General features: G+C 39.5%; 1 protein-coding gene across 4 annotated transcripts in view; it reads right to left on the bottom strand.

Moving 5' to 3' along the window:
* The window catches only part of fred (friend of echinoid), an 804,301-nt gene that overhangs the window by 57,282 nt on the left and 731,430 nt on the right, over positions 1-15,589 (bottom strand). For all 4 annotated transcript variants that reach the window (XM_067767197.1, XM_067767196.1, XM_067767195.1 and 1 more), the window contains exon 8: positions 2,250-2,840. In XM_067767197.1, coding sequence (XP_067623298.1) covers positions 2,250-2,840 — 591 coding nt within the window. The remainder of the gene's footprint in view (positions 1-2,249; positions 2,841-15,589) is intronic.

The following is a 15,589-nucleotide window of genomic DNA, read 5'->3' on the forward strand; positions in this document are numbered from 1 at the left end:
ACGAGCAAACTCCTCGAGGATAAGCGTCTTGGGGCATAGCAATATCGTCCCTTTGGAATCGATTTCTTTAAGTTCGGCCCATAGATGCCAGCTTCCGTTTTTCCGTAAAAAACTTAGATATTTTCGTAAACCAGACTTCTGAGACAGGGTCAGTATATGGATTCCCTCTCTAGGGAGTTCTGTCTGCAATGGACACCACAAAATTTCGTGAGGTTCTGAGTGTAGGTGCCATGACATCACGTAATTGAAACACGAGATTCCCTACGAATTTTCTTATTACTTTCATAAGCCTAGACATGTTTACGATCTTAAAACAGTGAAATCTCGAAGTACAAGTGTAACAAGGATTGCCTCTTTCTATGTTAAATTAGAGGAGGGAGGTATTCCTAGTAAGGTACTAAGTTCATCTCCTGGGACGTTCTCATTGCACCCATTATGGCAATGTATTTGTCTTAGTTTTGTTAAAGCTGTACTTTGCGTGGTCCACGGCCACGAAACTTAGGAACAATAGTTAACTATTGGCTTCAGAACAGCGTTAAATATCCGGTATACCTTTTTGGGCGATAGCCCGTCTGTCCGTTGTGATATATAGAATAAAAGCCGCTTTGATGGCTAGGATGGGATATGCGAAAGAACCAGAGAAAGGAGAGACCTCCACTTAGTTGGAAGAGGGAGGTGGAGGAAGGCTGGACCTCCGTTGATCAACACCGCTTAGGCAGTCAAACGCCAATTAATAATGATGATGATGATGACCCGAAAGCCCAGAAAATCACCGAATTGAGAAGATAGTTATCCTGTTACCGGTGTTTATACTGAGAATTGCTTTACAATCATCCTGAATCAATCACTCTTTCACAAGCTTTTTCGGACTCGTCCATTAAAACTGTTTTGAATAATCGTTGAGTGACACATTCTTTATTCAAATCCTTCCGCGTAGAAAAAATTTTACTATACTTAGTACCAAAGACCGTCATAAAATATTTATAGTCCATTTTGATAAAAGAGTTATTTAAATTGACCGTGAAGCCAAAATGTCCGTATGTGCGCTTTTGGTTATTTGAAGAGTCGTAAATTCTGAAAATAAGAGCGGTTTTAACCGCTGTTTCCTTTATAAAGAAATTGATCGATGTCACATCATGACATGACCGTATCAGGTCTTTGATCGTACAACAGGCATAACGTCGTACATTACCTAGCATATTAGTTGTTGTTGTTGTTGTTGTAGCGATAAGGTTGCTCCCCGAAGGCTTTGGGGAGTGTTATCGATGTGATGGTCCTTTGCCGGATGCAGATCCGGTACGCTCCGGTACCACAGCACCAATAAGGTGCTAGCCCGACCATCTCGGGAACGATTTATGTGGCCACATTAAACCTTCAGGCCATCCCCTCCCTCCCCACCCCCAAGATCCATGAGGAGCTTGGGGTCGCCAGAGCCTCGTCTGTTAGTGAAACAGGATTCGCCGCGGATAGGTGAGGTTGACAATTGGATTTGGAGAAGCTATATATTGCGCTGGCAACCTGAAGGGTTGCGCTACACACCCCTTGAATCTGGTATTTTAGTCGCCTCTTACGACAGGCATACCTACCGCGGGTATATTCTGACCCCCTTACCCGCTGGGTATTAGTCACGTGTTTCACCTCCCCCGCAGTACTTCGTATGGTAAGATCGGTCTATAGACCGCCTTTGACATCCATGCCGTGAGCTCTGATCACAGTTGCTACTTCATTCTTTAGCATTTTTTTGCAAGATTACTTAGTCCTGTGGGCACGGTTGAATCTATGCTTTGCAATAAACTTCCAGTTCAGGTTCAGATGAGTTGAAACTTAGGATTTTCACTTTTTAGGGTTAGTAGGTCCTTAGGTCTCCGACCAACTACTCGAATTGTTAAGTGATCCCTTCATAGTTCGGTTCGTCACATTGAGGAACACAATCAGTACCAGTATTACTATGAGATCCGAAACACATTCTCAGCCACAAGGCAGTAGTAGCCCCCAACATATTTTGAAAAATTATGCCTCCTAGTTTTGTTGGAGATATTCGCACCTTTTAGTACCAAATTATTCAACTTGGGAAAGAGACAGACCGAATACCAACATACCTTCTACGACTTCATGACGGCTTTTATAAATCTCAGAATAGAGTAATAGAGTACCTACAAATGAATTTTAGCAGCGACCTCCTCCCCCATCTGTGTACGGCCATACATAGAAATATCTGTACATGTATATATGATATTATCCACACTCACCTAATTGCTGTTCCATACGCTGTTGTTGCTGTTGCTGTTGTTGTCGTGATTTCTTTAACGTACCAAAACGTTGTGGTGGTGGTGGTGGCGACTGTGACTTCAGTTGTTGCTGATGCTGTTCTCTTAAATTTTCCAATTCATCCGTGTAGTTTTGCTGCTGATTACCTCCAGCACCAATCGATGCCTCATTGAACGTACTACCACCGCCTGTCGCACAAGAATTTTGGTTACTATTTGAAAAATCACGTGGACTACCACAACTGCCATCCACCATCGTCGCTGTAGAGATCGATGAGGCGGATGCTTGCGTTATATGCGGTGGTGGTGGTAACGGATATCCGACATAGTCGACAACACATTGCGTCAGCGGATCCATACAAGTACCATACGTCACCGAACCGGGCGATTGTTCCATGTAGATTTGGCCAGCTGCTTCCATTGCTGCTGCCGACGCTGCTGTGGAGTGTTGTTGTGCGGCAGCAAGTTTTACACGCCATAACGTATCCTGCGCATTGGCTAGACTACTGCTGATGCTATTCGATTTGGTAGAGTAATTATTCTCGACTGATGGATAGAGCACACCAGAGGACCCTACAAAAGTGTTGAAGAAAAATTTTGGCAGAGAAAAAGATACAAAAGTGATATAAACTAAAGCTTATGGTGGTTGACTTAAAGCTAAAATGCGAGATGCATGGAAAAAGAAAGGAAACTTTGGCGGAAGGTGCGTTTGATGTATGCACTATTAAATTGCATAAAATATGAAATTGGATGCAGACCTTTTTAAATATTTTATTTTTTTTTTAAGTTTTTAATAAACCTACATATGCATGCTGATAGATGTGGTTACGTAAATACTAACGTATATCTTGAGAAATTGCATACTTAAACTACAAATAAAGATTGACGTGATAAATTGAAGATTGAGGACTCGCCATACACACTTGTCGATTTACTTGGAGTGTTTTCGAGCCTAGAGCTCGATAAGAAATTCCAAGCCTGATGCGTTGCTTTGTCAATTTGTAAAAGGAACACAAATTTTTTCAGTATATAGCCAATTACATTATCAATTTCTGTTTCTGTTCTGGATGATAGTATAAGAAAAGACACATTTACAAGAATTCGTAATAAATACCAGGAGTCAGAGTTGGGTGTAAGTAATTGCTTTGGAAAATAATCAATTACTGTTTCTATATCTGTGGCAATTTGGAAAAACAGCCTAATTCCAGTTAGGATAAGAGTGATATTCTGGCTTCAAAACAAAAATCCGTTACAGATCTCCCTGTGTTACTTACTCAAAGCCCTAGCGCCAAATGGCTGCTACATAATACAGGAAGATACAATGGTGAATTGTGGCTAGCTTTTCATATAAAGGTCTATGTATTGCCATTATCCTAACTCGAGTTAGGTTGTTTTTACAAATTGCCACAGATACTGTTTTGAAGCTGAGTTTTTTTTGGTAATTGGAAAAAAAAACAAACAAAAAATATCGTACGAATAACTTTTCTGGCTCAGCACTTTCCAAAGCAATTGAAAATTTAGGCTGATTGCGAGTTCGCTCTAAATTTTAGGTACCGAAACTCATATTGCACTGAATTTTCCAGCACTGCTCCAATATGAAAAAAATGCTGAAAAAACTGTGTGAGTTAATTTGAAAAATAAATATACCAAATTGCAATATACTCGAAATTGCACGCTTCAACAGGACAGGAGTTCATAGGAGGGAAAACATCCCTAGATAGCAGTACAAGAAAACACAGCATGGACAGCTTATAGGGCCTTTTTTTGACGCCGTGGAGTACATGGACAGGGATGTTTGTCACCATTTCAAGTTGAACACGGTGTTGGTATCAACATTGGATATGATCCAAAATAGCTAATTTTAGGGCAGTACAAAAGATGCTTACAAATATGTTCAGCTAGTTATCCACATTTGAAGATCGAGGATCCACTTTGAAGTCATCACTACACCATTCAATAATCGACCGGATAGCCACTGCAGCAAATCCCCCTTATTAATGCACAAGTGCATTTCGGCATTTCTATGCATATAGAATTTCAAAAACAAAAAAAAAAAAACAAAAAAAAAAAAACAAGTAAGGAAGGCTAAGTTCGGGTGTAACCGAACATTACATACTCAGCTGAGAGCTCTGGAGACAAAATAAGGGAAAATCACCATGTAGGAAAATGAATCTAGGGTAACCCTGGAATGTGTTTGTATGACATGTGTATCAAATGGAAGGTATTAAAGATTATTTTAAGAGGGAGTGGGCCATATTTCTATAGGTGGACGCCATTTAGGGATATCGCCTTAAAGTTGGACCAGGGGTGACTCTAGAATGCGTTTGTACAATATGGGTATCAAACGAAAGGTGTTAATGAGTATTTTAAAAGGGAGTGGGCCTTAGTTCTATGGGTGGACGCCTTTTCGAGATATCGCCATAAAGGTGGGCCAGGGGTGACTCTAGAATTTGTTTGTACGATATGGGTATCAAAGGCATTAATGAAGGTTTTAAAAGGGAGTGGTGGTAGTTGTATATGTGAAGGCGTTTTCGAGATATCGACCAAAATGTGGACCAGGGTGACCCAGAAAATCATCTGTGGGGTACCGCTAATTTATTTATATATCAAATACCACGAACAATATTCCTGTCATGATTCCATGGGCTTTTGATTTTGCCCTGCAAAACTTTTTCATTTTCTTTTACTTAATATGGTAGGTGTAACACCCATTTTACAAAGTTTTTTTCTAAAGTTATATTTTGCGTCAATAAATCAATCCAATTACCATGTTTCATCCCTTTTTTCGTATTTGGTATAGGATTATGGCATTTTTTTAATTTTTCGTAATTTTCGAAATCGAAAAAGTGGGTGTGGTCATAGTCGGATTTCGGCCATTTTTTATACCAAAACAAAGTGAGTTCAGATAAGTACGTTTACTGAGGTTAGTAAAGATATATCGATTTTTGTTCAAGTTATCGTGTTAACGGCCGAGCGGAAGGACAGGCGGTTGTCTGTGTATAAAAACTGGGCGTGGCTTCAACCGATTCCGCCTTTTTTCACAGAAAACTGTTATCGCCCTAGAGTCTAAGCCCCTACCAAATTTCACAAGGATTGGTAAATTTTTGTTCGACTTAAGGCATTAAAAGTATCCTAGAAATTTTGAAATTTTCTTTTATTTTTGTATTTTATTGCATCATATCATTAGTGGAGTTGAATGTTGACATAATTTACTTATATACTATCTTTTTGTTAAAATTTGACTTTAAAAAAATTTTTTTTTAAAGTGGGCGTGGTCGTTCCTCGATTTTGCTAATTTTTATTAAGCATACATATAGTAATAGGAGTAACGTTCCTGCCAAATTTCATCACGATATCTTCAACGGCTGCCAAATTACAGCTTGCAAAACTTTTAAATTACCTTCTTTTAAAAGTAGGCGGTGCCACGCCCATTGCCCAAAATTTTACTAATTTTTTATTCTGCGTCATAAGTTCAACTCACCTACCTAGTTTGATCACTTTATCCGTCTTTGGTAATGATTTATTTCACTTTTTCGGTTTTTCGAAATATTCGATATCGAAAAAGTGGGCGTAGTTGAAGTCCGATTTCGTTCATTTTAAAAAGCGATCTGAGATGAGCGCCCAGGAACCTACGTACAAAATTTCATCAAGATACCTCAAAATTTACTCAAGTTATCGTGTTTAGAGGCGGACGGACGGACGGACATGGCTAAATGAATTTCTTTTTTCACCCAGATCATTTCGATATATAGAAATCTATATCTATCTCGATTAGTTTATGCCGTTACGGATTACCGTTATGCGAACAAAGTTAATATACTCTGTGAGATCTGCTCAGCTGAGTATAAAAAACATTTAAAACGAACGAAAAAAAGTTGTTCACGATCCGTAATTTTCATTTGCTATAGAAACGTTTCCAACACCAAATACGCCAAATTCTGAACTCCCTTAATGAAAAATTCTAAAAATTTGTTGTTGTTGAAATTTGAAATTTAAATCTAGTTTGAAAAGTATGCTGATCAATATTCTAAATTTTCTATTTTGCACTGCCTTGCCAACAGTTTGCGGTGATTTAGGTATTTTATTATACTGGAAATGTCCAGGACTGCTTTAATTTAGCAAAAAATCTATCGGAACTGTGCGAGTTTGTTTGACAGTCTAAATTGCTTATTTTTAGGAAAAATTACAAAATCCTGTCATTTGCGATATTTTAATAACAGAAGGGACGTCGGACGATCGAATTAATACATATTTAGGTAACAATGCAATATATGACAGTTCAGCTAATAAGAGCATAATATTATGAAGAAGGACGTTTATGATTACCTCATGTTGTCCATGCTAGATTGAGCATATCCTCATTAACACATTTGGTGCCACTGAGTCCACCCAGCTGACCAATGTATGTTTATTGTATTTTACATTTGTTCCATAAGGAACCGCGAATTGTACCGCTACCACAAGCGGATACATTTGGATTTAACGCCATCGTATTATACAAGGAATCGCTATACAAACCAAGCACTATGATGGAGCCTGGCGATTATACGAATGGTGTTTAGTGAACGTAAATGCATTAAGTGGTGAGCTAAGGTAGTGAGAGTTCTACAAGAACACTTTATACTGCGGAATGGGTTTGTTCTGCTTCTTGTTGGGGTACTGAGGCAACTACCTGTACAATGAATTTCCAAAAAGCAGGATATTGTTGTTATTTAAGCTTCCTACAAAAAGCTACAAGACCTAGAATAGCCCCAAAAAATACTGTTCTGCCTGTGTGAATAGGGAATTCATAAGTATTTTTTGTACGTCCATCCCTTCGTCTGTTACGGTAATTTCAGCAATTTTTGAGGTATCTCTTTGAAAGTTAAAATCGCTATTTAGAATTAGTGCAACCAGGCGATAACATGTTCATCAACATTAATTAAATTGTATGTACTTACGTTTTGATATTGCGCTTTGATTCAGATTTGAAAAAAAAAAAATTAAATTTTTTTTAAATAGAGTCGGAACTGACAGGTAGGTATGTTAGTCAAGCGGTTAGAGTTGCTTGCATTCAACAACCGCTATTATGATGGTACATGGGAACACATCACAAGTACCCGAAAGGGTTTTAATGAAGGATCGGTGGGTTCCGCTGTATTTGAAAAAAGTTTGTGACCTTAACTAATTTTTCAAAGTTTTAGACATTTCAACCAGACGATTGTGAAAGGTGTTTGGTAAAAAATTTACAAAATAACTTTTATGACTACAAGCCAATAGTGATTTTTAGTAACTTTTTTTTAATATCACTGCTCCATTTTTTTGATGCTACGTGTATCTTAAACGAGTAAAAACTGTGTGTGTAGTTCTTGTTGTTGTTGTGTTGTTTTTGTTGTTGAAGCAGTGTTTCACCCCATGCAATAGATGCGACTACTCAAAAATTGTCATCAATATCCCCTAACATGTTACTGAGGAAACTTGCTGTTTTAATAGGACTGGAGCTGCGAGAAAAGGGTGCTTTGGTTGCGTTGGTTATACGTTACATATATTACGTATATCGGGGTTGATTCAGAATAGGTATGAGTTTAACCTGTTACAGTATTCAGATCGAAGTTGAGCTGGAGTTACGCGCGTCTCCCTAGGGAGGTAACTTTTCTCTACTGCGAGTTTAGGGTATTTGACTTATGAGGTGGGTTTGGTCAAAGGCTCAGTTAAGCTCAAGTCAATCCAGTCGGATGGAGGTCAAACTTCCCCACCAATATAAATACACAGTAAATTAGTGTTCTGACACACGCGGTTCTCAGGCTAATATACCCACAGACTTGGATCCATTAGAGGGAGAGAGAGAGATGTTTCCTAGGTAGTGTCGCTGAGGATGTATTACAATCCAAGGAAGACGGCTCTCCGCAGAGAGAGATAGAGTACTAGCTAGCGGTGGCTCAGTTGGTGAAGATGGCGGTGAATGACGGTGGCTCTCGCCTAGGGGTGATAACGGCGGAAGTTAGGATCACGCCCGAAGAGAGAGAGTGCCGGTAGTTCTCACCAAATAGCTATGACGACGGTGGTGGCTAGATTCCGGGATGGGATGTCCAATGATCGGGATGGCGATGATGGTTGTACATAAGGCGAAGTGTCTCTATTAGTAGGAGTCTACTGGCTAGTTTGACTAACTAAAATATATTGGCTCGGGTATTCGGCAAGGGTAGTAGGGGAGTTTGTGCCGTCGTAGGCGTTGGGTCGTGTTCCCCTCTTACCTAAGCTATATATCAGTGAATTACCCTTCCTCTGAGTAATAGGGGTGGGGGTGAGCCCCGTCTCACTCAGAGGAGATGATGACAAAACTGTTAGGGCTGCCCAATAGGCCGGCGGGAAGTACCATAGGCAGAACCTATCTTGTAACTTTACCCCCCGTCGACCCAAAGGGAGTCCCTAGACTATATGTATTTATATTCGCTCGGGCAGTCCAGGAATCCGCCCCGCCACTGGTATTGGGACGGGTTTCCTTCCTACCCAAGAAGACTGCTCGTGCATTACCTTTCCTGTGAGTAATAAGAGGCTTAAATCCCGTCTTACTCACAGGAAATGGAGGTAAACCGGCAGGGCGTCCGATAGGTAGGGGGGAGGGCATACTATCGGTGGAACCGACCTTGTAACGCACCCACCTAGCCCAAAGGGCACCCCTTGTCGACTGCCAATGGTGGCCGGCAGGCACTTCACTTACCTAAGGCGAAGTGTGCCTGGTGTATTCATATGTGTCTATGAACACACTGGGAATTATGCTCGCATTGTCGCGCACAGCGCGCCACGAATGAAAATTCTCCAGCATTGTGCGTTCACCATCGCTGGCTTGCTTTATGTTTGCGCGGTGGTTCTTGGGCTAGTATGTATATGTATGTATGTCGGTACATGTGAATGTAGGGGTGGGCAGTAAATGGGAAATAAAATATTAGGGGTGGGCGTTAAATGGGAAATAGATATTGTGGCGTAGCATATGCTACGTTACAGACTTTAATAACGGTGTACGCCGGGCAATTCCTGGCATAGAGGTCCAACGCGTTTTGGTGGATATCTCTTGAGACTCCTTCGAGTTTTTTTTCTACATATGTTTGTACATCTGAATTCTCAGGTGTCGTATTTTTCAAAATGCTTCCGGGAACGATTTCTTAAATCCACGGCGCCTCTTCAGTCAGGTTGCTGTTGGGATACCCAGGTTTCTGGGTATTTTACAGAAACTGTTTGTTCAGTATCATTTTTCTAATTAATGGGGAGAACTCTCGCCTCACGGCGTAAATGGTGTTCTGGGGACATAAGAACGCAACCCAACCGATGCACACGGCCAAACTTTCTAAAAAATGAATTCTGATTCGTACACGGTTAAAAATTTCAGTCTAAATTTCAAATCATTTATCGGTCTTATCAATTTTTCAAACTTTTTTGTAAGTTTGAAAACCCCTAAATTTTTTAATTTTATTCCGTTAAATTTTTAAAGCTTAATTAAACAATAACCCTGACATTTGAAAATGGTTTTAGACAAACCCAAAAAGTTTAGAAAATTCAAAGCTAGAAATTTTCTATACACTTTTCGGTTTTAAAATAATACCAAAAAGTTTAAAATTGCTGTTGAAGACCTAAAATTAACCTTAGATTAACAAAGTTGCTTCTATCATTAAAAAGAGAGGACTGTAGACTTATGACGGGTACTCTGACTGGACACTACCTTCTGGCGTCGCATGCCTTTAAATTTGGCTTGGTCAGTGATAGCAGATGTAGGAAGTGAGGGTTGGAGTAGGAAACGATATGCACGTTCTGTGCTCGTGACCTGCGTTTGCCAGGCTAAGACTCCAGCTATTAGGAGTGATACAGCTGTCAGATCAAGAAGCAGCAAGTGGCTTAAATCCTAGGAAGCTTCTAGTATTTGCTAAGAAAACGGAGTTATTTTATAACATCGGTTCTGGTTTTTGATAAGGGTTTTCAGTTTGGTCGCTAAAACAAACTTCTGGTAACACTACGGACTCATTCAGTCTATGTGAGGTCCTCATGGGCCGGCCAGTTCAACCTAACCTAACCTAAGCTGTGCGTAGATTTTTAGTTTTCTTTCATCACCTAAACCACAATGCTCCCCATTTTTTACTAAACGATTATCAGCATTTGGCGACCCATCATATAAATTTTATACCCTCTTCCAAAAAAATAAGTTTAATTTTCATGAAAACTGCTATTGATAAAGGGTACGAAATCTAAACATGAAAGAAATATCTTTCGTTTATAAAATAAAGTGTATGTGAAAAATGCGTGACAGCTTTCGAATCGCATTTCCATTTGAACCGAGTCACATAAACGTTGAAAAACTGGGCCTAAGTATTGTGAACATTCAACACATATACGTAAATAAGTTTAGGGCATAAACACTAAGAAGAAGAAGAAGCAGAAGTAAAATGATTTTATAGCAAATGAATAGAAGAAGAAAAGTTTGAAAAATTGGTGCAACAATTCGTGCAACAATTTGTGCGTCGTTACAAAAACATTGCAAGTGTAGTTGCTCGCGTGCTTTTAACAGATCATAGTTTGAGTGCAGCTACAACGAAAACGCCATGGATGGTTGACGACGGTGAAAATTTAGCCGACAAGAAATGCAACATCCTTTCAGACAGTATTACAGTTTTAAAAACGAATTATGCAAAGACTCCAACAACTATTACGCCCTAAGTTGTTGTTGAGCACGTTGTCTTGATTGCACATAGGCGCTAATGCATAATTTGTGATCAACGCCGCCAACGTAGCAACAGACGCCCCACTCCAAAATCACTCACCGTCGTCGACACCGTCGCCAACACGTGCTTTGGTGCAAATTAAATTTACCTGAAACCGCTGGTGGTTTTGTGGTTTCGCGGACATTTGCTGTTGCTGTCAGCGACACAAACATTGTTGACACGCCCGCTATGCCAACTTCGCTGTCTGTTCTTATACTCAGTTGAGCAGAGCTCACAGAGTATATTAACTTTGATTGCATAACGGTTGATTGTACAGGTATAAAGGAATCGAGATAGATATAGACTTCCATATATCGAAATCATCAGTATCGAAAAAAAATTTATTGAGCCATGTCCGTCCGTCCGTCCGTCCGTCTGTCCGTTAACACGATAACTTGAGTAAATTTTGAGGTATCTTGATGAAATTTGGTACGTAGGTTCCTGGGTACTCATCTCAGATCGCTATTTAAAATGAACGATATCGGACAATAACTACGACCACTTTTTCGATATCGAAAATTTCGAAAAATCGAAAAAGTGCGATAATTCATTACCAAATACGCATTAAGCGATGAAGCTTGGTAGGTGAGTTGAGCTTATGACGCAGAATAGAAAACTAGTAAAATTTTGGACAATGGGCGTGGCACCGCCCACTTTTAAATGAAGGTAATTTAGAAGTTTTGCAAGCTGTAATTTGGCAGTCGTTGAAGATATCATGATGAAATTTGGCAGGAAGGTTACTCTTATTACTTTATGTCTGCTTAATAAAAATTTGTAAAATCGGAGAACGACCACGCCTACTTAAAAAATTTTTTTTTTTTTAAATTAAAATTTTAAAAGAAAAGTTAATATCTTTACAGCATATAAGTAAATTATGCCAACATTCAACTCCAGTAATTATATGGTGCAACAAAATACAAAAATAAAAGAAAATTTCAAAATGGGCGTGGCTCCGCCCTTTTTCATTTAATTTGTCTAGGATGCTTGTAATGCCATAAGTCGAACAAAAATTAACCAATCCTTGTAAAATTTGGTAGAGGCTTAGCTTCTAGGACGATAACTGTTTTCTGTGAAAAAGGGCGAAATCGGTTGAAGCCACGCCCAGTTTTTATACACAGTCGACCGTCTGTCCTTCCGCTCGGCCGTTAACACGATAACTTGAGCAAAAATCGATATATCTTTACTAAACTCAGTTCACGTACTTATCTGAACTCACTTTGTATTGGTATAAAAAATGGCCGAAATCCGACTATGACCACGCCCATTTTTTCGATGTCGAAAATTACGAAAAATGAAAAAAATGTCATAATTATATACTAAATACGAAAAAATTGATGAAACATGGTAATTGTATTGGTCTATTGACGCAAAATATAACTTTAGAAAAAAACTTGGTAAAATGGGTGTGACACCTACCATATTAAGTAGAAGAAAATGAAAAAGTTTTGCAGGGCGAAATCAAAAGCCCTTGGAATCTTGGAAGGAATACTGTACGTGGTATTACATATATAAATAAACTAGCGGTACCCGACAAATGATGTTCTGGATCACCCTGGTCCACATTTTGGTAGATATCTCGAAAACGCCTTCACATATACAACCAAGGGCCACTCCCTTTTAAAACCCTCATTAACACCTTTCATTTGATACCCATATCGTACAAACAAATTCTAGAGCCACCCCTGGTCTACCTTTATGGAGATATCTCGAAAAGGCGTCCACCTATAGAACTAAGACCCACGCCCTTTTAAAATACTCATTAACACCTTTCATTTGATACCCATATCGTACAAACAAATTCTAGAGTCACCCCTGGCCCACCTTTATGGCGATATCTCGAAAAGGCATCCACCTATAGAACTAAGGCCCACTCCCTTTTAAAATACTCATTACCACCTATCATTTGGTACCCATATCGTATAAACAAATTCTAGAGTCACCCCTAGTCCACCTTTATGTCGATATCTCGAAAAGGCATCCACCTATAGAACTAAGGCCCACACCCTTTTAAAATACTCATTAACACCTTTCATTTGATACCCATATCGTACAAAAAAATTCTATAGTCACCCCTGGTCCACCTTTATGGCGATATCTCGAAAAGGCGTCCACCTATAGAACTAAGTCTCACACCCTTTTAAAATACTCATTAACACCTTTCATTTGGTACCCATATCGTACAAACAAATTCTAGAGTCACCCCTGGTCTACCTTTATGGAGATATCTCGAAAAGGCGTCCACCTATAGAACTAAGACCCACGCCCTTTTAAAATACTCATTAACACCTTTCATTTGATACCCATATCGTACAAACAAATTCTAGAGTCACCCTGGTCTACCTTTATGGAGATATCTCGAAAAGGCGTCCACCTATAGAACTAAGACCCACGCCCTTTTAAAACACTCATTAACGCCTTTCATTTGATACCCATATCGTACAAACAAATTCTAGAGTCACCCTGGTCTACCTTTATGGAGATATCTCGAAAAGGCGTCCACCTATAGAACTAAGACCCACGCCCTTTTAAAATACTCATTAACACCTTTCATTTGATACCCATATCGTACAAAAAAATTCTAGAGTCACCCCTGGTTCACCTTTATGGCGATATCTCGAAAAGGCGTCCACCTATAGAACTAAGTCCCACACCCTTTTAAAATACTCATTAACACCTTTCATTTGATACCCATATCGTACAAACAAATTCTAGAGTCACCCCTGGTCTACCTTTATGGAGATATCTCGAAAAGGCGTCCACCTATAGAACTAAGACCCACGCCCTTTTAAAATACTCATTAACACCTTTCATTTGATACCCATATCGTACACAAAAGTTCTATAGTCACCCCTGGCCCACCTTTATGGCGATATCTCGAAAAGGCATCCACCTATAGAACTAAGGCCCACTCCCTTATAAAACACTCATTAACACCTTTCATTTGATACCCATATCGTACAAACAAATTCTAGAGTCACCCCTGGTCCACGTTTATGGCGATATCTCGAAAAGGCGTCCACATATAGAACTAAGGCCCACGCCCTCTTAAAATACCCATTAACACCTTTCATTTGATACTCATATCGTACAAACAAATTCTAGAGTCACTCCTGGTCCATCTTTATGGCGATATCTCGAAAAGGCGTCCATCTACAACATGGTGATTTCCCTTGCTTTGTCTCCACAGCTCTCAACTGAGTATGTAATGTTCGGTTACACCCGAACTTAGCCTTCCTTACTTGTTATTTTTGTTGTTGTTTTAGCTAATTTTGTAGCAGCATCACATTTTGCAATGTGGTCCACGCTGTCATTGGCGCTATTAAAGTTGCGGCCATCAGTGTTGCTATGTTTTTTGTTGTTGTTTTTCGTAGTGGTATAAATATTGTTGATGGCAATGTTGCTATTGTTGCTGTTGTTGTTATTGCTGCCATCGCTGGCATATGCTGTTGTTACGTGACTAACAGCAGCTTTGGTGGGTAAGTGCATGCTATTATTGCTGGCTTTGTCTTTCTTATCGCTGTTGTTGTAGTTGTTATTATTACTATTTCTACCATACAAACTTAAACCAAACACAGGTCCTATATATTTGCGTTTAGCACATCATAATATCGCGTCGAAAAACAGTCAAGTGAATGTTGTCGCATGGGAAATAGCGAAAATGTGTTGTAAATATATATGTTGTAATAAAAATATTTAAAAACTAGATACTCAAAGGGAATATGAAAATGTAGCTGACTTCAATTGCGATAATATTCAGTTGCTTGTTTTGCATAGGCCCTCGGCCTCGCTTTACATAATAACACAAGAAAGATGCATGGCTCTCTTGTCGGCCACTGGTATTCAGCTATGTATGTATGTGCTTCGCCCCACCCACCCTTTAAGTGGCATTCATTTGAGTGTTTCAAAATAAAAGTGAGTATGGTTTGTAACGTAACTGGCTTTTGGTGGTAAGTCGGAGGTGGCATGCGGCATGGTTGCAAGCCCCTGCTAGCTCGCCGAATGGGGTGGGTTTTGCACACCCTTCTTACCTGCAGTTACCTTTACAAAAATAAGAGTGGTTCATGCCTAGCTGAAAAGAAATAAATAGGAGAATTCTAAGGAAAGTAGGAGGAGAAGAAAAGGTTGAAGGCCTGTCCTGTCAGGTGGAGTCTTCCCACCCTCTTCAGCGCAGCTTGCGCTGAACCATGGGCGCTGTACTGACTCCTCTTTCCTTACAGCGCCCCCAAACCTGACGTCCGTCTAAGTATTCATATGTCACTCAGCCATTTCTCCTCCGTTATCTTTCACCCACCGTAGCGCGCCCAAAGGCAAACCACACACCAAAAATTATTTTTACCTCAGCCCTGCATTTCAATGAAGATCACGTAGTTCAAGGATACATTCTTCAGGTGTTTATTTACAAACAATTCTCTTAAACCTAGGTATATTCTAGTATAAGTAATCCTATCTCTACGATTAAAAACTCCAGAATAGATATTCACAAATAGCTATTTCATAAAAAAAAATTCCATACAACTCGGACTCAGCTAAAAAATAAACTATAATAATCCGATCTAATTGTGTTTCTTTTAGTCTACTTAATTATAAGTCTTG

The sequence above is a fragment of the Eurosta solidaginis genome, chromosome 2, assembly GCF_040869045.1.
Source record: "Eurosta solidaginis isolate ZX-2024a chromosome 2, ASM4086904v1, whole genome shotgun sequence".
Taxonomy (NCBI): Eukaryota; Metazoa; Arthropoda; class Insecta; order Diptera; family Tephritidae; genus Eurosta; species Eurosta solidaginis.